The 22,175-nt window shown below is 43.1% G+C and overlaps 1 protein-coding gene across 2 annotated transcripts in view; it reads right to left on the reverse strand.

The window, feature by feature from the left end:
- Window positions 1-22,175, reverse strand: part of CACNA2D3 (calcium voltage-gated channel auxiliary subunit alpha2delta 3) — a 771,963-nt gene that overhangs the window by 372,503 nt on the left and 377,285 nt on the right. For both annotated transcript variants that reach the window (XM_077776662.1, XM_077776663.1), the window contains exon 11: window positions 14,091-14,224. In XM_077776662.1, the coding sequence (XP_077632788.1) occupies window positions 14,091-14,224 (134 nt within the window). The remainder of the gene's footprint in view (window positions 1-14,090; window positions 14,225-22,175) is intronic.

Here is a 22,175-nt window from a genome sequence, read left to right on the forward strand (position 1 = left end):
ACCAAGAAAAATCACATTCCACTCCTCATCCATAGACCATATCTTTAGCAAGAAAACCACTGTTAGGAACTTTTCCATCAGACCTAAGTAATGTAGTATAAACAATGTGCCTTAAGCAATCAACCCTTTCCCCAACATATTGCTTTTAACAACATCCATAGAAAAGGAACATTGAAGAAATCTGGTTCACTCCCAAAAGTTCCCTGTTCTTCCATCTAAAATCAGTGACTTCCACTGAGTAGATGAGGCTGGAATTTATATAAGCCAGCTGTTTCAGACTTGAACTTGACAAATATGACAGCTATATTTTGGGGACAGTATTTTAAAGTCTACTTGGTACAGCCATCCACTTTGTAGCCAATATTCTATGCTCTTTCTTCCCTATGTCTTGGTGTCTCATTGTATGTCTCATTTTCAGGAGAAATATGGTATAGAGTGGGAGAAACAAGTCTAAAGAGTAGTAAAAAGAGACTGGTGGTATATGACGAACAATGAGCTACTCGATTTCACTGAGTTAATACTGAGTGTGTGGTACTCTGTGCCAGGCACAGTACTAGGTTGCAAGGCCACAAGAGAGACTTTGCCCCAATCCTTATGCAACTTTTGGGAAGACAGGCCAAAAAGATTTTTTGTTAATGTTTATTTTTGAGAGAAAGAGAGAGACAGAATGAGTGGGGGGGGGGCGGGCAGAGAGGGGAAGACAGAGGATCCGAAGTGGGCTCCATGCTGACAGAAGAGAGCCCAATGTGGGGCTCGAACCCATGAACTGCAAGATCACAACCTAAGCCGAAGTCCAACACTTAGCAGACTGAGCCATCCAGGAACTCCCCAAAAAGAATTTTTAAAAAGGAGAAAGTATTAAAGTACTTTGAAATAATTATAACAGTTAATAAATGATCACAATTTCTATGAAGAAAAGCAATAGGAACCTGAGATGAAAGTTAATGGGTACAGGAGAGGTAACATGTTAGCTGAGATATAGAGGCTCTCTGCCTTTCCCCTGCTCTCTTTCTCTCTCTCTCAAAATAAATAAATAAATATTAAAGAAAAGAACATACAGCAAAAGCCCCATTTGAGACTGGGGGTGGATCAGAGGAGATCAGGAGATACTTTCCAGAGGAGAAAGTGATGGAATCAAAAGCGAGGGATAAGCCCACAGTCTCCAAGCTGGGGAGGGGGAGGAGGCTGCTTCTTGCAGTTAGGTAGAAGAAAATCTTAAGATTATGAATCTGTGGGTAGGGTGAGGCTGCACTGAATGTGGAAAAGCCACATTGAAAGAGAAGACTGATAGGTGAACGGAGGTCAGGCTATCAAGTGATTCAAATTTAGGTTCTCTTGGAGGGTTCTGAGCCAGTGGTGAGTTGATCCACATATTAGATCCTGTAACTTACTGGTTGACAGCTAACATAGCTCAGCCATTGGTGAAGCACTTTCCAGCTGGGCCTTGAAATACTTTTCTGGGGCTGACAGGAGAAGTCATATAATTTAGCCTCAGGATGGTCCTGTAACGTGTGAGGATAGTCCTGCCCATGGGTCCCTTCTTGGGATACCATGGGCGGTGAACTGATGAACAAGCAGTGCATTTGAATCTGTCCTCAAAGAAGGATTCTTCACATGGAAATAAATGCTCCTTAACATTCACTTAACGGTACTAAGTGAAAGAGAAAGAGTCTGGGATGAGTACTTGCTCCTGCTTCATCTCAGGTCACCATCCATTTGATTGCTTTAGAAGAGAAATCAATTACAAGAGTGTTGAACAGTTGTTTCCATCAACTAGCAAAGATGTTTATGTTCCAGATTTTTTGAGTAAACATAATGGAAATTGATTTGAAAACATGTTCCTTTTGCCTGAATAAACCATGCCTTTGTTTTTCCTTTCTTTGTTCAGAACAAAAGAGAATTTCCCGAGGCCCTGAGCATCCTGCTTGGTCTGGACATTCAACAGTGGTGTGTATTATCAGCAGTATAATGCTGAAGGATCCCCCAGATGCTGTATCACCCATAGGCAGGTGTTAACAGCCAGGAAGGAATAATCTTTTAAAGCCAAGAGGAGGCACAAGAATGGTCCTCTGCCATGTTTCAATAAAAGCAGTTGAAGAGCCCAGATAGGTGAAATACTCTCATCTATGGTATCTGTGAGCCATGGTCACATAGACAATACATTTGCATTTGGCACAGCAATCCCTATGGAATGAGAGTAGAAGAATTATATCTTTTATGTGGAGAAAATTCTGTGTACAGCAAGAGAAGAGAAACTGGCAGCTGATATCAAACCACAGGCTGATTCTCTGGGATTATTTTAATTGTTCTTCATGCTGGTAATAAGAGGAATGCATTCATTTTAGTTTAAACCAGGTCAATGCATGAGAATCAGCTCTGAGAATCTAAGTTGCCCAAATATTTGGGCCATTAAGGGGGAAAAATCAGCACAGATTTAGTTGTGGTGGCCAAAATGCCTCCCTCAGCTTTCAGAAGGCACAAGGGAGAGGGATTCCTATCCCCCACGTAGCAGATAGGTGGATGGGGAAAGGGCAATGTCAAGATGTGGGAGGCAGGGAAAAGATTGGGGGATACTTGGAGCAGCTGGAACTAAAAGGAGCCTGGGGCTCAGAGAAGAGGAACAAAGTCAGGGTACTGAGAGTTAGTAATAGAACCTAGTTGGGGATGCAACTTACAGAAGCCATGGATAGAATGACAGGGGTCTAGATTGGCCACTTCCTCCAGACTCTGGTCATTTCCTCTTGCTTATAAATCTTTCCTACAGAATCTGTGATCCACAGCTCTGGCTGATGTGTTTCCATCATATGACACTTCCTTAGCCACAGCTGATTGGATAAGTGGAAGACATCTGACCTCAATGGGATGGTGGGCTAGAGTAAGTTATGCAATTTGCTCAGAAATCAACTCAGATCACAAACACTGAGTCCATCTCTGTTGGCTTTGAATTGGGATATCATGTTAAGCAGGACTTGCAGAGTCCTGCCCATGAATGAGGGTTGCCAAGAGAACTCATCTCCAGAGTTCTGTATAAAAAATACAGATATTTGAGGGGAAAAGCACAGGAAATTTGGTTTTCAATACAACCATGGACACAACCTTCCAATTCCCATAACCGTCTTTCTTAACTGGACCCAACCCAGTACCACAATATAAGCTTAGGGGCACAATAGATAATCCACAGCAGAGAATTCCATTTTGCCACTTTCAAAGATTGAATCACTGATTAGTCAGAATACTGTCTAGGTTCCACAGTGCCAAGGAGAAGTAAAACAGTGCTTTGGAGTTTCCCTAGGTATTCAGGAGGTGGCCAAGCAACTGGGGCTCCAGGTCCCGACTCCCCATGTCCACTAGAGTAGCTTAGCTTCTAGATATATTATATACCAAGGGTCTATGGAAACATTTCACAGGACAAAGAGCTCTACTGCTTAAAAACACGGTACCATAGGGGCGCCTGGGTGGCTCAGTCAGTTAAGTGTCTGATTCTTGATTTTGGGTCAGGTCATGAACTGGTGGTTCATGACACTGAGCTCTACACTGGGCTCTGAAGTAATGGTATGAAGCCTGCTTGGGATTCTCTCTCCCTCTTTCTCTTTATCTCTCTCTGACCCTCTCCCTCTCAAAATAAATAAGTAAATAAACTTAAAAAAGAAAACATGGTATCATAATGAATATCATACTGATAGAATACACTATCTTAGGCATGGATTAGTTTGGGGTTCTACAGACAAGATCTATGCAGACTCTGGTGGTACCTTGCAGCCCTCCCGGTATAAACTACCTTTGGGACTGGTTTCTTTCCCACTCTGTGAAATTCCAGCCATCAATCAGCTCCACTTCACCTCTCAGAATAGGGCTGTGACCCAAACAGACCTACTATGGATTTGATATACTTGCTGGAAGAGAAAGGGAGAAATCAAGGGTATCAAACAATGAAAGCTGGTGGATGGCAGAGGTCATGTTTATCATCCTGGAGAGTGGGAAAATGCCTGCCTGAGAACTAAGCCAAGAAATCAGACAATTTACGGGATTCATGGGAAGTTGAAAACAGGAGTGATTCCTGAAGTTAGTCATGCCTCGAGACAGAACTACACAGATACCTTGGTCCACAAATTCCCTTTGTGACCTTTGCTACTTTGAGTTAAGTGCTCTCACTTATAAACAAAGAATACTGAACAATCTATCATGCTAAATGATTAGTAGGGCTTAACAGTCTTATCCATTTCTATAAGGTCTTATCTATTTCTAGAGCCTGTCCTTTCTTTAGGGACAGTTACAAATTATTATACCATAATAGCAGAAATAACCGGAAATCTAAAAATCTAAACAAAACAAAATAAAACAAAAAAAATGCTTAAAAACTAATTTTTTTCACTGTCAGCTCTAAGCTTTTCTATTAGTTGACAGTCATCCATAATGTACCAGAATATCTTTCCTGAAGATAGTACTGTCATACTTTCATTTCATAGTTTCACAACATGAACTCAAAGAAAGAAACAAGGTTGAGCTAAAAAAACAAACAAAAAAACCCAACACCACTATTTAATAGAGAAATCTAAAATCAAATGGAAAAGGAAAATATTTGGATAAATATAAATGGCACTAGAAATCAGAGTTCACTTTTTAACACCACCATCTCCTGGCAAAAAAATAATTATAATAGTAATCTGTTTCAATGGAAATAAAGTACTATAATATTTATAGTCTGTGCCAGAGTTATAATGACTGCAGGGGCAGAAGTGAAGTGTCACAGCATGCTCCACATGTTTTTAACACGGTTTCTAAAGGCTCTGGAGGCTATTAAATTTAATGAACCCATCTGCTATGAAATAGAGGTCCCAACATAATCAGTTTTCTCCATGCCATGTAATGCAGATGGCATTCTCGGTTCCACAACCCAGCAGGATGGTTTATGTTTCTTTATACGTGTGTCTTTTTGTTTTGACGATTTGAACTCCTTTGATATGCAGCAGTGTCTTGGGAAAATACTGTAAATTCAGTTTCTGAGCCCCAACAACTTCCTTATGATGGCTTTGACCTCCTGAGTAATTGCTTCTAGGCAGTACGATGTAGCTTAAGGCAATCACCCAAATGACTCCTAAATGGCCTAGGTACCATTCCTAGATGAGAAACTAAAACAAATGTGCAATCTATCAAATACAAAGCATTTTCTCCAAGTTGGACTTAGTAGGGGGTGAGGAAGAAGGATACACGTCCAATTTGCAAATGCAACTAAATTGGTTTCAAAGTTCCTACAAATTGCATACTGAATTGCATTACCAGCAACAGGGAGGGGCAGGAGGGCTTGGTAATGAATTCTCATTATTTTAAATGGTCACATTCCCACTGTTTCTGAAAGACTCCTTTGCTTCCCTTCTGCTCATCCCTGTGGTCTGTGTGTATTCCCCTGGAGGGGTTGATCAGGGATGGTGATGCTTTCTCAGTTTAATGCAGCACCTACTCTGCACAGCAAGTTGGGTAACATTCCCAAGATGATTAAGTTCCAACTGGAAAGCACAAGTCATTTGCTTACAAAATGGAACAAATTCCATTGTTAATGATTTTTTGCTCTGCACCTAAGAGATAATGGCTGTGCAAGACTTGTATTCCGATAAGAAGCCCATGAATTTCAGAATTCTGGTGTTTGCTGTTTTGTCAATTAATACATGAGATCTTATTAGATTAAACATAATTAACGTTGTTAACATTAATTCATTTATTTGGGCTTCACCGGGAAAGCAAATTGAATAGAACAGCCAGGCAGGAAACAGAATATTTAATCAGATGGGCAGTAATCAGTAGAGAAGACGGGCCCTGAAAGGAAAATTTTGTCAGTCCCAATTCTAGTTCAGGCTTAATTAAATACAATCCTTGACTCATGTGCAAGAATCAATACTTAGTCTATACAGACTTTTATTATTAGCGTGTCCAGACCCCGAACTGTATGAATCAATATGTAATTAATAAAAAGGGAAAGTACACCATCATGGGTCATTTTAAGCTATTCATTTAAGTATTAGATCAATTACATAATTATATTTATTGCTGCTGGGTCTTAGCCATAATGACTGATGAGTCAAGCCAACAGGACTCCGTTTGCCTTAACCTCCAGATAATTAAAGAGAAAGAAGACTTTTAAGACCATGTTAAGCAAACTTGTGGAATCAAGTGTCTGTATTTACTAGATAATCAACAAATACCTACTCCCTTAGTATTTGGTACTAATGATATTAATCGGCAGGGTCTGGTTAATTGTATCTGAGTCCGAAACTAATCAAAGCCACTTTCAGACTACAATGTCACAAAGACTCAAGGCTGCTAGAGACATTAGTGGTAAGCAGCAGTCTTATGGCAAAGAACAGACATGGCTGCCTTGAGATTTGACCTTAACAGAGTTTGCAGGAAGGAGGAGGTGGTGGTTGTATTTCCTTCCAGCATGATCTTTCCTTCTCAGACCACAGCATGTGGCGAGAGTCTGTTGCGATAGGCAGGATTCTAAGACAGCTCGCAGGAATTCTACCATAGTAGGTACATGACCCTTAAAATTCCCTCTCCTTGAGTATAAGTATGAGGGGCTATCATTAGCATGATTAGGTTGCTATCACTTGACTTTGAGATAATTAAAGGACGGATTATCCTGGGTGGGACTGATGTAATCAAAGAAGATTTTAAAAGCAGGTGAAGCTTTAGAGGGATGCACTCTTACTGATCCAGAAAAGAGCAAACAGCATTGTGTGAACTGCCATGTGGCAGGAACTTTGGGTTCTAGGAGCTGAATGCTATCCCCAGGTGATAGCAAGCAAGAAAACAGGGACCTCAGTCCTATAACTGCAGGGGACGAATCCTGCCAACAATCTGAATGAGCTTGGAAGAGGCCCTGAGCTGCAGATGAGAACTACAGCCTTGGGAAACCCTGAGCTGAGGGTCTTAGCTACCTTGTGTCCACACTCCAGACCCATGGGAACCCTGAGATAATACATTTGTGTTACTTTAAGCTACTGTTTGTGCTAATTTGTTACACAGCAATAAAAACTAACACAGCTGTCCCCATGATGCTGACCCATGTCATAAGAACATGTGGAAATCAAAACTATGCACGCACCAATTGCTGGCCTTCCTCTCTGTATTTGGTAAGGTCACTGTCCACAGAGCTCATAGTTCCTAGAGGCTACCAAGAGGCAATAAGATAGAAAGCAGATGCTAACCCAGCCACCAAACCTACCACATCAACCTAAGATAGAACAAATCAAGGTAAACTTACCCTTAAAGGAAAGGAAGGAAGGAAGGAAGGAAGGAAGGAAGGAAGGAAGGAAGGAAGGAAGGAAGGAGAAAGAAGAAAAGAATAACTAAGTACTAATTTCCTCTGAATACATGGAAGGTTATTTCTCCCCGGTCTTACAGATGTGTTGCCCACAGTTGACACACTGGTAATTTTTAGCAATTTTCTTTAGAGTCTTTGCATTCATTTACATATTCAAAGAAGTAACATTTTTCTTTTAACATTCATAGGTTACAGATTTCAATAATATTTAATTAATTTATACAGTTATGATAAAATTACAACTGGCATCAACAGGTTTGGAAAGTCTGAGTATGAAGACAATTAACTTCGAGTAAGCTTGCAACAGTCATGTATAAACTTCTTGTACCAGTACGGCCTCCAGATCCAATGTCCAGTGTGCTTTGGGCAAAAGGCACAAATTTTTCAGAGCAAAGAGTGGGCACTGAGCGGGTTATTTGGTAGCCGATTAAAAGAGCTCCTACTATATTTCCCTTGCCTTGGGCAATCGGTGAGTACTTACTTCCATGAGGCAGCAGGGACTCTGCCTGGATGGTGCAGCATGGCTGCTACTCCTTCTTGGGGACAGTGACCCTAGACATCAACCCCAGACATTAATGCTCTGCCCACAGCAGGTAATTACAGTGAAATGAATTGCAAGGGATTAAAGTGCATCTCTAGATGAATAGTGCTTCCAAAGGACTCACTGTACCTAAGTGCCAGATTCTATTATCAAAATGGTATAAGCCATATATTGTAGACACCATGTGAGACGCAGCCCAAAAAATGAGAACGTTTCTAAAACTTCCTATAGCCAAGGAGAAAAATTCCCACTGGACTTCCTGAGTTTGGGAAAGGATGATAGGTATCATTTACTGAGTTCTCACCATGCCCAGACATTTAATCCTTAGTGTCAACCCTGGAAGGCAGGTTTTAACCCCATGTGGTAAATGCAGAAAGCAATACTCAAAGAAGCTAGGTGATTGGCTTATGGTCACATAGCTAGTAGGGTATAGACATGGAATTCAAACCGAGTCTATTCTAATGATAAATTCAATGCTATCAATTAATAAACTAAGGTAGATTATAAATGCTTAAATCTAAAAAGCAATCCAGAGCTGCCAATGCTACCAGAACATTATGAAAATAGGGTCACCAGCCCCAATGTCAAGGGCTTCTGAATTTGGCCTCTTTCATTATTCCATGGTGGGACATATTAGGGCAATGCTGGGTTGGGACTGTCCTGAACATGTCGGGATGGTCACAAACTCGTCTTGCTTACACCACCTCCCCTGTCATTCATCTTGTGGGTGGTTCCAAAGTTGGGCTCACTTCAGAATTTTGACTACACAAATAAGTTCAGCATGCGAATCCTCTTTTGAGCCCAAACACAAACAAGAGGGGGCTTTTCTTCTTGTCCTGGCAGAATCCAGGCCCCGATAGAATTTGAAGAGACTGTTGCTTCCTGGCCAGAGATGCAGACATGGGAGCAACAGCCGCTTGTCCTCACTGAACAATGGTAGAAAGAAGGAAGATCGAAGCCTCAGTTTTCCCCCTGACCCAGCAGGTTTCTCAGCCCCACCAAGATGAGAAGGACTCTCAGAACGTTCTACTGGGGGAATTATTTCTCAGGGCTATTTGCAAAGACATGACAGAAGCCTGGAAAGCACAGAGGTGTTGCTGAGCTAAGGGGGTGGGAGGGTGATATCTTTGTGTCTATCAAAGGATTTTTGAAGAGGTAGAGTAAATGAGCTCTGTTATCTTGGCATACCATTTTACTCAATTATGAGCCACTTAAAGCATTATTTTATTGTTAAAGTAAGTGAAGGTGATTATGGAACAGAAATGCAAATTTCATAGGATGTTGGAGATAAAGCACAAGACTTCAAAGACATTTCCTCTCAAATTGCACGTCCAGAGATGCTCCTAGACCATTTATTTTTGCCTCTGCTTTTGAGAATTCTTTATTGGAAAAACTGGAGTAACAATGGGTTCTCCTGATCTCTACACTGCCTTTCACATGTAAATGTGCATCTGTATGTATATATGCACATGTGTATGTAATTTAGTAACTTTAGAACAATTGATTTAAGTGATTAGAATTATCTAAAGCAAGACATCTTATTAATAAAAAGCTTCGCCCTCTTCCCTGACCTTCCCCCACCGGGACCTTCAGGTTATGTATCCCCAGCTGGCATACTCTGTAAGTGTGGTGTGTTTCCACACTTTCCAAAGGCATGCCATGCCCATTTGCTTCTCATTAGTGACACTAATTTTTTTTAACTTTATTTATTTATTTTGAGAAAAAGAGAGAGAGAGAGAGAGAGCAGAGGAGGGGAAGAGAGAGAGGGGGAGACAGAATCGCAAGCAGGCTCCATGCTGTCAGGTGACAGCCAAACATGAGATCAAACCCACAAACCATGAGATCATGACCTGAGCCAAAACCAAGAGTCAGACGCTTCACTGACTGAGCCATACAGGTGCCCCTAGTGACACTAATTTTGATGACCCATTCCAGATTTTAGTTGGATTCTCTCACTGTGTAATACTATTTTTCTCCTTACACCTAGTCAAAAATCTCTGGGGAAGATCTTTGAGACCATGAAAATAATCCTGCTCCAATTCTCCCTCTTGGTTTAACTTCCCCTGATGGACCTTTTCCCTAACTGGTCTTTAATTAAGTGGCAGGAAAGTAGTGGTCTTGTATCTCCACAACTCCTCTGATATTTACCAGTCAGCAGTGCACTGTATACCACACCCCTGCCCACCTACCTCATCTATTTAGTTCATCTTTTTGAGATTTGTTTATTCAGTAAGAACACGTGGATTTCTGTTTTACTCCATAGGCTATATTCCATTACTGTCCCTTTTATTTTGAGGCTCAAATTGTCCCAGAGTTGACCAGTGAGGGCCCCTTCATACTGACTCATGTGTCCTTTTGAGATGACCTTACTGTTGTTTTGAGCACTTCTTAGTTTCTGGCATGAAATATTCCAGGCTTTTATCAGAGGGAATGGGTGGTACCTTCAATTGCCCAAGCTCTGGAATTAGTAATTTCTCTAAGAACTCTGGTTTCTTTTAGTGGGGGATGGTTTTTAGAAGCTGGGATCTGGGTTCTAGATGTGCTCACTGCAACTGGGGTGCCATTATTTCCAGGCCCTTTCAAGGAACCGAGGTGGGGTTTTATTCAGACACCTCCCATCCCATCTCATCCTGCAGGCATCCATCTTATGTTCCTCATCTCCACGTTTGCTCAATCCTACCGTATCATAAACTAGATTCAGAGATGCTAGGCCCACATGACCCCACATGACACCAAAAGGAGTTGAAAGGTTATTTCCAGTTCTCTCTCCCATCTAGGCTGAGGGTAGTCTGTTCAAGATTTAATACGTGCATAAGTACTATATTCAAAATGTACCGCTTTTTCTCCCCTTTCTTGGTAATATTTTTAGTTCATTTAAAACACAGTTGGATTCACCTGGTTCTGTTTGCATTCACTACCGCGCCNCTTTCAAAAGTCCAAACTGCAAAATGGTGTACCCAGAGGTGTTTCATTCCATTCACTATCTCCTCCTCTGCACTTCTTCCCACTTCTCATAGGTAACTGATTCCATAGGTTTCCAGTTTATCCTTTCTGTGTTTCTTTTTGTAAAATTAGGCTTATTTACATATACCTTCTTTCTTATACAAAAGGTGTCACTCTGTTTATACTCTTACATTTTATTCTTCTTACTTGGCAGTATACCCTGGAAATCCTTCTATATCTACCAGGAGAACTAGATCATCCTCATTCTGGTCTTTTTACATTAAGACCCATGATGTGTACGTACCATAGTTTATCATAATCTCTCTCTTATGCTTGTGTATCTAGGTAACTTTCGATGTTTTGAAATGACATGCATTTCTATAACGGACAAACCTGTACACATGTATTTTCATACTGCTGCAGGTTCATCTTCAGAGTGCATTTCTAGACGTGGAGCTGCTGGGTCAAAGGATAAATGTAAATTTCCCTTCATAGAGATTGCCCCATTCTCTTCCCACACACAGTCTAGGAGCGTTCCTTTTCCCACAGCCTCAGCAACAGAGAGTACAGTTGGGCTTTTAATTTTTGCCACTCTGATAGGTGCAAAATTGTATTTCACTAGAGTGTAATTTTCATTTTTCTAGTCTAAGAGTGAAGCTGTACATCTTTCATATGTCAAAAAGCCATTATTATCATTTTTGTAAATTGTATGCACATGTCTTTTGCTCATTTTTTAAAATCTGGCATATTAAGGTATTATACCTAATTTTGAAAAGTTCTTTATATATTAGGTTATTAATGACTTAAGTTTGCTCTATGTTGCAAATATTTTCTCTCATGTTACCTTGTGCCTTTGACTTTGCTTATTGTGGTTTTTGACTTATAAAGGTTGTTTTTCAATTGGTTTTGTCTTTAAGAAGTCAAACTTATTTATGTTAATAACTAAATATTTCACTGCATCTGGATTTTAGAGTCATTGTCAGAAAGATTTCCTCTGAATCCATGTTATAGAGGGATTCATCAGGTTTTGTTCAAGTGCTTGTATCATTTCATGTTTTACAGTTTGGATCACTTATCCACTTGGATTTCTTTCTTGGGTAAGATGTGACAAATAGAAATAGTTTCATCTTTTTCTAAATCACTATCTAGTTTTCTCAAAAACATTTATTATGGGGAGCCTGGGTGGCTTAGTCGGTTAAGCGTCCGACTTTCGCTTAGGTCATGATCTCGCAGTTGGTGGGTTCGAGCCCCACGTCAGGCTTTGTGCTGACTGCCAGCTCAGAGCCTGGAGCCTTTTTCAGAGTCTGTGTCCCCTCTCTTTCTGACGCTCCCCTGCTCGCACTGTCTCTCTCTCTCTCTCTCCTAGAAAAAAAAAAAAAAGCATTTATTATGAAGACCATCCCGACCCCAGTGATCTGAGATGCCACCTTTATCTATACTGAATTTCCATATGTAGTTGGACCCCTTTTCTTGGACCTCCTATTCTACTGACCTGTCTGTCTCTCAGGTGCTGGTACCACTGTGTTTTAATCATAGAGGCTCTGTTTTATATGTCTTAAGTTGATGAAACATAAAATGTCTGATCAAACTGGCTGTTCAGGGTTTGTACAGAAAACCACTAGGGGACTGGCTCACTTCATTCTTGGCTACAGTCACATTGCTCTTCTTCTTTAAGGCCTTTTCCTGCCTTACTTGACCACACATAGGAGATGAGACCATCAGTGCTGTTGCTGTGGCTACTACTGTTAGTATGGTGCCCACATAGATGGGGCAGCTTAGTTATTTCATTGCCATAATTCTAAACCAAACTAGGGCCAGACTCTGAAAATGATGAATGCCCAGGTCTTCCTGGCACCCGGAGAGGATTTTTCAGCTTAGTGTCCATCTCTGTGCAGGGTGATTTCTTCCTGGGGAAAGGGGTACCCTTCCTTAACCATTTCATATTTCCGTGGTCCCGCTGTGTCCTTTAGGTCGAGGTGGGGCAGGCCACCATGGTGTCCTCCAAGATGGGTCCCCATATGCAGTTCCTGCCCTGCATTCACCTGCAGCTGCCAGAAATGCAGCAAGAATGAGAGAGGTCATGGAGAGAAAAGCCGGCCCATCACAGCAACTGAGATCGCTCCAGAGGACAGCTGTGTCTGGGCTACAGTGATTAATGTGATGTTAATCCCAACAAAAATGATGGGAGAGAGGCCCTGTAAGAACATTTATAATCAATAAATGAAAAATGCCACTCCCATCAGACTCATTATCACTATGAAAAATCACCTTGAAATTATACAAGAAACCCGGCCATTGAGTCCTTACTAGATGACTGGCAAAGCTCCTCTTTTTACACTAATTCGGCATCAGGGGTTTTGTTTGTTTGTTTGTTTGTTTGTTTGTTTGTTTGCAATTTGCTTTAGAATGAGCCCATGGCTAGAATTTCAACATCAATCCAGTGCCTAGATAACCACCATTGAAGCATATGCAGCTGCTGCCTCTACAACGGCTCCAATGCACTGTTGGATCTAAACTTTGGTCACCTTGGCAAGCTGAGACCTCAGGATTCATCCCCAGGACTGGGCCCCTCAGATGGCTAGGACTGAATCTAACAAGCCCATAATCATTGCTACTGACAGAATCTGTACACATATGGGAAGGAAAGCAAAGTAACTAGAGACAACACAGCAAAAAGTGACATTTCAGTGATGACCAGACCCCTTCCAAAAGTGGTTTTTCACCAACCTTGCTTGCCCAGAGGACCAGCACAACTGTACCACAAGGGAAAATGTCATCGAACCCCAGTATTGAGGAAGAGTGATACAACAGCCATTGTAAAAATTTATAAAAGAAAGCCTCATTAAAGTGGACTTGGATGCTAGTAAGGAAGACCAGCTGGAAAAATAGTCAATTACAGACCCAACAGAAGACTACTCAACAGGAAAGGATCATCCGTTACAGGCCCCAACAGTAAGATGTGTGTTGCATCTTCTACCAGAATCCAAGCACCCTTGCAACCCAGCCAATGGGAAGCCATCATCACCTTGAATTCTTCCTTCTCTCCAGTGGATTTTTGTTCAAAACAACCCCTCCCAGCTTTCTTCTTTTTCTCCATAAAATAACGTTGGACTTGCCTATGGTTTTGCTGTAGCTTGCTTGTCCTGGATTGCAATTCTCTGCTACTCCCGAATAAACGCATTTTTGCTGGTCAAATAACTGACAGTTTTATTTTTAAGGTTAATATGGTCTTCTGGAATTCACAGAAGAAAGCCCTCAGCCTCTCCCCTAGGGGCCCCAGGGACTCACAGTGCTGTCAATGTAAGCTTCCGTCCAGACCACATCGTGCTCCTGATCGATGACTTTGGGCCGGCTGAGTACATGTAGGTATTCCATGACATTTTCCTGCACATCAGCCAAGGTGGAGATCTGGGTGAAAAAGCCTGCCGACAGAGACAACCAAGCTTAGTAGCAGGAAGAAGAACACTGCAGAGCAAGCATATGCCAGGCCTTCTTGGCCTCCAGCTAACTTCTTTTGTTTCTTTTCCTTTCCTTTTTATCTTTTTAATTTATCTTTTAAATGTGTATTTATTTATTTTGAGAGAGAAAGCTCAAGCAGGGAAAGAGGAGAGAGAGAGGAAGAGAGAGACTCCCAAGCAGGCTCTGCACTATCAGCACAGCTGATGACCTGAGCCAAAACCAAGAGTCAGATGCTCAACTGACTGAGCCACCCAGGCACCCCTTTTCCTTTCCTTTTTAAACACTGTATCTCATCTCTACCATCACCCACTTCATGAGTAATATGTTCATGTGATCTTGAAAATATAATCAGGCAAAAGGAATAGAATTAAGATCAACCATAAACCCACCTCTCCAAGGAAGCCCCTGCTAACCCTATAGAGAAAGTTCTCCCAGACCTTTTTCAACACATCCACATCCACGTACACATAGATATGCACCTCCTCTGTAAGAAATGGGAGTCCTCTCTACATGCCACTCTGGAGCTTTTTTTTTTTTTTTTTACTTTAGTGAGTTTATTTCCAATGGGAAAACTATGAACCACACAATTTAAAGACCATCTCATTTTCATTTTTATTACTGTAACCATAGTTAGGCCTAATGTGAGGGGCTATAAAATCTGCTGAACACTTGATAAACTTTGTCTCATTTGTTCTTGACAACATGAGGAAGTGGGCATAACTGTGCTCAGACAAGATGACTGAGGCAGATGAAAGAGATATGCTTTGCCCATGTTCTCACAAGTAGCAGGCAGCAAATGCCGAAGGTGCACTCAGGGTCAGGAATCTCTTCATCCGCTCCTTTCGCTCCCACAGAATTTGGCCCTTTGTGTGTTTGAGGACAAAACTCCAGCTCACACGCTTCATGTGGTTACCAGACCTGTGTTTTGAATATGCTCGGTTAACATAGTTTCTAAGTAACAAAAAAGTCCTCAAAGTGCTGTCATCTCGTGGATGGGGACACCATTTTGATCTTGAGTTCCTCTGCAGCAAGGAGTTGTATTTGCTTTGCCATGGGCTAGGAGATGTTAGAAGAGGAGGCATGAGCTGAGCAAGGTCTGGATCCCCAGAGTCGGGGGCTTTCATTCAAACATTTATGGAAGGCTTTTGTGGTGCCCAGCACTAGAGAAGCAGGGATTAACAATATCAGCATGACTTCCGGGGCCTGGCAGGTCTGAGGAAACAGACAGCTGCGAACTAGCACAGTCAATATTATGCTAAAACCCCACCAGGGGCAGCCCACCAAACCCAGCTACCCTGAGGAACGGTCAGCTGTTCCCTGGAGGGGGAGGGCCCAGTCAGCTAGAGGGAGTCTGTATCCAGCAGAACAAGGGGTGTGTGTAAAGACCTGAGGTGAGAGTCAGGCCCCCTCTTGGAACTGAAAATAGCTCAGAATGGCGAGAGTAAGGAGCTGGGGGAGGGGGGCTGGAAGTCAGATGTTATAAGATCAGAGATGAACAGGGGGACAGGGGAATAGGACCTTGGAAAGGAGTTTAGACTTTATCTTCCAGGCCAGTAGTCATGGGAGAATTTTAATAAAGGGGACACCGAGGGACAAAATGTATGTTTCCTCCCCATGCCTTTAAATAAGGACCCTTACAACTAAGCTCATGCCATGTGCTACTTGCCAGTAAATCGGAGAAGGGTGTGTGCGCCCTGAAGCCAGATCCGTTACAGTACTTGCTATAGTGTTTGTAGAACCTCTCATCTAAACAGTGCCCCAGGGAAGGAAATGCCCATCCTTCTGTTGTCCAGAACAGGCCAGGACCCTCCCAGGGCATTTCCAAACAAAGGCCAGCTGGTTTGAATTTGCCATGCCAACCCCAAACCAGGTTGGGACCATGTGGTTTCGGGCTTCCTGATGACAGCTCTGCACAGTGCTAATTAACATGCATTGTCACTCCTGCCCAGGGCCGGGGCCTCGCCCAGCCTAGGGGAAATGGGGCCCCAAAGGCGCAGACCATGAGTGCCTGTTCTAGCATGTGACCTGGGAGGGGGACCCTGTGCACCTTGGTGGTCCGTCTGAGGTCAGGCACTACAGTTAGGGACGTCCATCTGGGACAGTCCTCTCACAAGGCTTCCAGGTGACCCCTTCTTGGAGGCAAGGTAGGAAAGGCAAGATTAAAGAGGGTTGCTGGGAGACAGAGAGCATTCTGTTCATGCACATTAACTCCAATCAGCGTGTGACTAAGCAGAAAACATTTCATCTCTCCTCTACTTGGGCTCTGAAGGAGGGGACTTAGGGCCACATACAAAGCACAGGGGACAAGCTAAGAGAAGTATTGCCATGTTGAGAGGAGAAGGAGAGAACCAAAAGTTCTGGACCATCATGGCACATGAGTGAACAATTCAGTGTAGAGCAATTCCAATTGGGGATCCTGTGCCAAAAGTGCATGGAAGACAGCATCTCTTAGGGAGAATTTTCCTTAGTTGTCTGCATTTTCATTCTGATGCTCAAAGCCAACAGTAAAAATCCCTGATTTGGGTTTTCTGAAATAAGGCCAAGAGAAGAAAGGGAATGAATCTAAGAGAGGATGGGAGAGACAGATCATTAGCATAGGAGGGAGTAGGAAGGAAACACAATCACACATTTGGAAGGATATTGAGCTGGGACACCGTACAGTATTGGCCTTGCTTATCATACTCAGAGTTCTGAAAAGCTGGCTTCTCCCCAGAGCTACAGACCCATAGCCAACTGTACACCTGACACCTCCATGGGGATGAGTAACAGGATTCTCAGACTCCACTTGTCAAAAGCCAACTCATGATTTCCCTGTCCAAACCCGTTCCTCCCCTGGTGGGTCTTCCCCATCTTAGCAAATGGCGCCACTGCCCAGTTAGGCCAAAAACATAAGAATGATCTCTGATAGCCATCATTTCCTCACCACACCCCATAGCTAATCTATGGCATGTTCCTCTGGCCTGCCTCTAAAATATATTTAAAATTCTCTTTCCCATCTCCACTGCTCCCTGCCAACCCCAAGACTCTCTCACCTCTCCCCCAGAACCTCCCCACACCTCTCCCTCATTATCTACACTCCTCATGGCAGTCATATGGAATGTCTCAAAGTATAAAGCAGATCGCCACCTCCCTGCTGAAAGTCCTAAAACAGCTTCTGTTTAGAGTTAGAATAAAATCTAAATTTTTCCTCTGACCACCAAATGTCTGTATCAACTGGCCCCTTCCCACCTGGGTGACGGAATCCCTTTCTGTACTCCCATCCTTGCCGGCTGTTTCAGCTCACTGGCCTTTTCCTTCTTCTCACAGGCCATGTTTATTGCCACCCCCACCTCCCGGGCATTTCACTTGCTGCGCCCTCTGCCCAGCACACCTTTATCCAATTTGGCCATGGCTGGCTTCTGTTATCATTCAGAGATGAGCTGCCTGAACTCATTCCTCTCGACTCACTCCACCTTCCCTTTCTGTGCTTGCTCTGTTCTCTTTCATTGGAATATTAGCTCCATGACAGGTTATAAAAAGCTGGTGCCTATCTTGTCCAGAGTGGCATTCCCAGAACCAGGCACAGGCATCTGGGGAACGCAACAGTAATGCAGGGGCATTCATGAGGGCCGACTGTCTCCCTGCACCTGGGCCACACAACAGCCTAACTCGTGTGCTCATTGTATAGACAAGAAACAGAGCTCAGTAATTTGTCCTGGATCAATTTGAATCTAGGTTCATCCAATTCTAAAACCTTTGCTCTTCACTACAGAAGATACTGCCTTTCCTTGTTCAGGAAGGGTCAGGCACAGCTGCTCAGAGGTCCTGCCCCAAGAGGGTGTCCCTCATGGGCTGTTTGCATCTCAGTGGCTGAGAATTTGAGGATGGGGGTGGGAAATGTATAGCTTTCCTCTGAAGTTCCTGGAAACTGCTCAATGACTAGCACCAAAGATCTACTGAAAAGGTCACAGGTCACAGTTCTAACTTCTATCTCCAAACACAGACCAGGGATGCAGATATATAAAACATAAGGAAAGCTGAAATTGTAAAAATACTATTAATAATGTACACTGCAAGACTAATGCAAATTTATCATCTAGCCCCAACCCATTAAAACCTAAAGACTTTCTGAAAGGCTCTCTTTTGTTTTAAAATGTTTTCATATAAGTTTTAGTTAACAAATGTACCTTTTGATGGATAACAGGAAGTCACTGAGGGCTGGCCGCTTCGGCTGTAACCATAGGCGCTTCCCTTGTTTTCCCTCCACATTCTCCGGACTGGCCACCTGCCCTCCTCCCTCCCCTCACTTTTATTTCTTTTAAATTCTAGCTCTTGAATGTTTATTCTCTTCTTTAATGTACCTTTTTGGACTTCATAGATCATGTAAGAAAACAGAATCAGCAATCACTTGGTAATTGCCAAGGACTAATTAATGCTGAAATTAGCCATCTATTACAAGTGGTCTGCTCATTTTTCTACATAACATCAATTTATTTACCTTATTCCCTTGCGGAGCCTTCTGTGAACTCTGGGCCACAACTACTCAGTGCAATAAACTGCAGGCAGCCTGGTGCTTTGTGTCTCTGAGATTTTACCACCCTTTGAGATTTCTTAAGGGTCCTTATTGAAAAGGTGCCTCTGCATGATATGCTCTGTGGGCACATCGCTAAATATTCAGCTTTATGGTGATGCCAGAGCCAAGGGCCCCATAAGTCAGTCCTCAGTGGGACTCTTTCGGTGCACCTTGTGTGCCAGGGTCCCTGTTCCATTCTTGGTGTGATGGACATTGCTCCTAGTGAGTCTTTCAGAGGCTTCCCCCTCCTAAATAAGACAAGCTAAAAACTAGAAAGCTCATGCTCAGATGTCAGTCATGCCAGAGCAATAAGGTGGGCAGTGATGTTGCTGGTGTGACCTCGTGTGCATAGCCTAAGGAAACAACAGTATTCTCGGAAGCCCCTTGCAGTATCCTATCTTCCTCCTCCCCTTCAACAGCACATGTTATTAAAAAGGCACTTATTTCTGTAGAAGAATGTAGTTTACAAACAACTTTCTGTCTCCACAATTCTTTGCACTTTCACAAAGATCAAGCAAGAGGTCTACGGAGCCTGAGAGCTGAGGGGCACATGTTTAAGGAGTTGGAAAGAACCCACTGGGAGAGAATGCCCCCTGGGGCAGGGAGCCTGGTGGCCCTGGTGGGCACCGTTTCCAAGTGTGACGCTGTCAGAATCAGCCCAAAACCTCACACTTAGGAGCAAGCCTTTTCCTTTGTAAATAATATTACATTTTTAATTTCAAATCTCATGTTAGAAAAAACTAATCTGAAGGATCACGTGGTGGAGCTAGGAATGCTGGCTTGTCTGCGGCTCTGTTGCCGAGCCAACTCTTCCCACCTCATCTCCTCTCAGAGCCTTAACGTCCCCATTTGTAAAATGTCAGGACCTGGACCACACGCCTACACAGGCTGAGGGAGGACTGCTTCTGGGACACACAGGCTGAGTATAAATCCTGGTCCAGCCTTTATGAGCTATGGCATGTTAAAGTCCTTCTTCAAACTCTAAATTCCATTTTCTAAATTCTCCCATGTGATGGGAAATAGTCAGGAGTTTTCTATGAAACGGGACTAGCTTCCCCACAAAGAGAGGCAACCCTACAGCCTGGTGAAGAATTAAGCTCGGGCTTTGGGTCAGCTGGGCCTGGGTCCTGGCCCTGACAACCTGCCGGTTGCTAACCCAGAGCAAGGTGCCAGTCTCTCCAAATCCGTTGGCTACTCACGCACCTCCCAAAGCTTTAAGAGGTCAGAGATAATACACAAATGCTCTGCATTCTACTCGGCATGGAGTAAGCAGCTTGGTGTGCTTGGCTATGATTTAACAAGAGTAGCCCCGTCTTCATCTTCATCACCATTACCCTCTCCCCTCTGATCTTCCTACTTATAGAATGTGCCCAATGGAGTATTATTCTGCCACAAGAGGGAAATCCTGCCACTGAGACAACATGGATGACACTTGAGGGCACCATGCTAAAGTAAGAAAGCCAGACAAAGAAGGACTAATACTATATGATACCACTTATATGTGAAATCTATATGGAATCTAAAAAAGTCAAACTTGTAGAAACAGAGAGTAGAATGGTGGTGACCAGGGGATAGAAGGGGGTGAGGGAATTGGGAGATATTTATTGGTCAAAAGGTACCAAAAAAAAGAATTATGTAAATGTATTTGAATGACATTTTTGCATTCTCCCACCTGCTCCAATATGGCAAAATGTAATTTTCATTTTCCCCCCAATCCCACCTAAAACCATTCTAGCCTCATAAATTTAGCTATCTTTTAGGGGACAAGACACTCAGAAAGGTATAGCGAAGTCAAGGATTTGGGGATGGAAAAAGACTGTGGGTCTGAGCTCCTGAGGAGGACTCAGGTCATCAGTTCTCTTTCAGATCAGGGGAAAATGACCATTGACCCATCAAAAAGGGACAAGCCAAGCAGAGGGACAACCAAGAGAGACTCACAGGGTGTTTCCATTTGACCTAACGATGACTGGTTGGTTGAGAACCCAAACACAGAGCCCCTTCTTTATTTGCACAGCTGGAAAACACTCCCTTCACCATGATTTCTGAAGGAGAATCAGGCAGTGCTTATTTAAAATCTTGGCACACTGAACACTAGAGAAGGTCGTCACGGCTTTACGGAGTATCTGGGCTAGTCAGCCCCTCTTTCCAGTTTTCCCAGTATTCACAACAGTGTGAATGCAGCTTTAAGTACCACAAGCCACTCTACAGTGGCAATGATTGTTTTCATGCATTGAAAATGGTTTGCCGCTTTGCCTCATTAGGGCTGGTTCCCTCAAGACAGGACCTAGTTATGCATAAAATGAAACAAACCAATAAGCTGCAGGCCTCTCTGGATTTTCTTAGTAGACTAGGCAAGGCAGAGAACCCCTGCAAGGGGCACGGAAGTCCCCAGGAATCCATTTCCAGGGGACAGTGTTGGAGGTGCACTGGCTGAGAATTGTCCCCATGGCTACCAGACTCTATTGGTGCATATAGTGGGTTTGTGACCACTGACTGGGGACGAGGTGCTGGCCCTAGGACTCTTGAGTCACTCGGGCCGGTCAGCCAGCACACTTCTCCTCGGGCTCCCCTGGGCTCCCCGCATCTGTTTTGGTCCCCGAATGCTAATGCTTCATTTCACTGAAGAACTTGGCTGACTCAGGGAGAAAATATGTAAGGAGGGGCCCTCTGGACCTCATGTCACTTGAGATGAAAAATGTTATGCTGCCTCCATACTATAACAATCTGAGACTATAAACAATGATTTAATTAATGACCATAGAAGAATACTTGCTCACCGACGTTACGTGGTCTGAAACCCCATAACTGACGCAACGTGAAGCCAATGTTTATATGGGCACCGATGACTGGAAGCTAACATTTTGATGGCAACTGTTACTTTGAAGAGTGGCAAACAATGACATTTTATTCCCAAAGCCCTTTAGAAAAGAAGCAGAGTGAAAATGGCAGAAGTCTTGAGAGAGACTTGCTTTGGCAGAGAAGGAAATGACTGGATTTATTCAGGAAGAGAGGGAGAATCGCTGTGGAATCCAATGGCCCAGCCAGCTAGGCAGCTACTATTACCTCCTTGGGTTTTCCAAGTTGCTGTGCTCAGAGCTTATAAATCTAAAGGCCTATATTCTATAGCCAGGCCCTGGAATACTCTGAGTTGACTAAACTGTCTTCAAAAGGATGCCTCAAAGATTCTTATAAACAATGGCTAAAACTGAATTATGGTGTAATATTAGTTGATTAAGACAAGACTTCAATTTGAGTAATTTTCATCAGCTGGACACAGACAGGGAGGCAAACAAGAACCCATGACTAAATGCATCCTAGCTGATGGGAAGAATGGCAATCCAATGTGGCAGGAATAACAGCAA

Source organism: Crocuta crocuta, unplaced genomic scaffold (assembly GCF_008692635.1).
Source record: "Crocuta crocuta isolate KB4526 unplaced genomic scaffold, BGI_CrCroc_1.0 scaffold87, whole genome shotgun sequence".
Classification (NCBI taxonomy): Eukaryota; Metazoa; Chordata; class Mammalia; order Carnivora; family Hyaenidae; genus Crocuta; species Crocuta crocuta.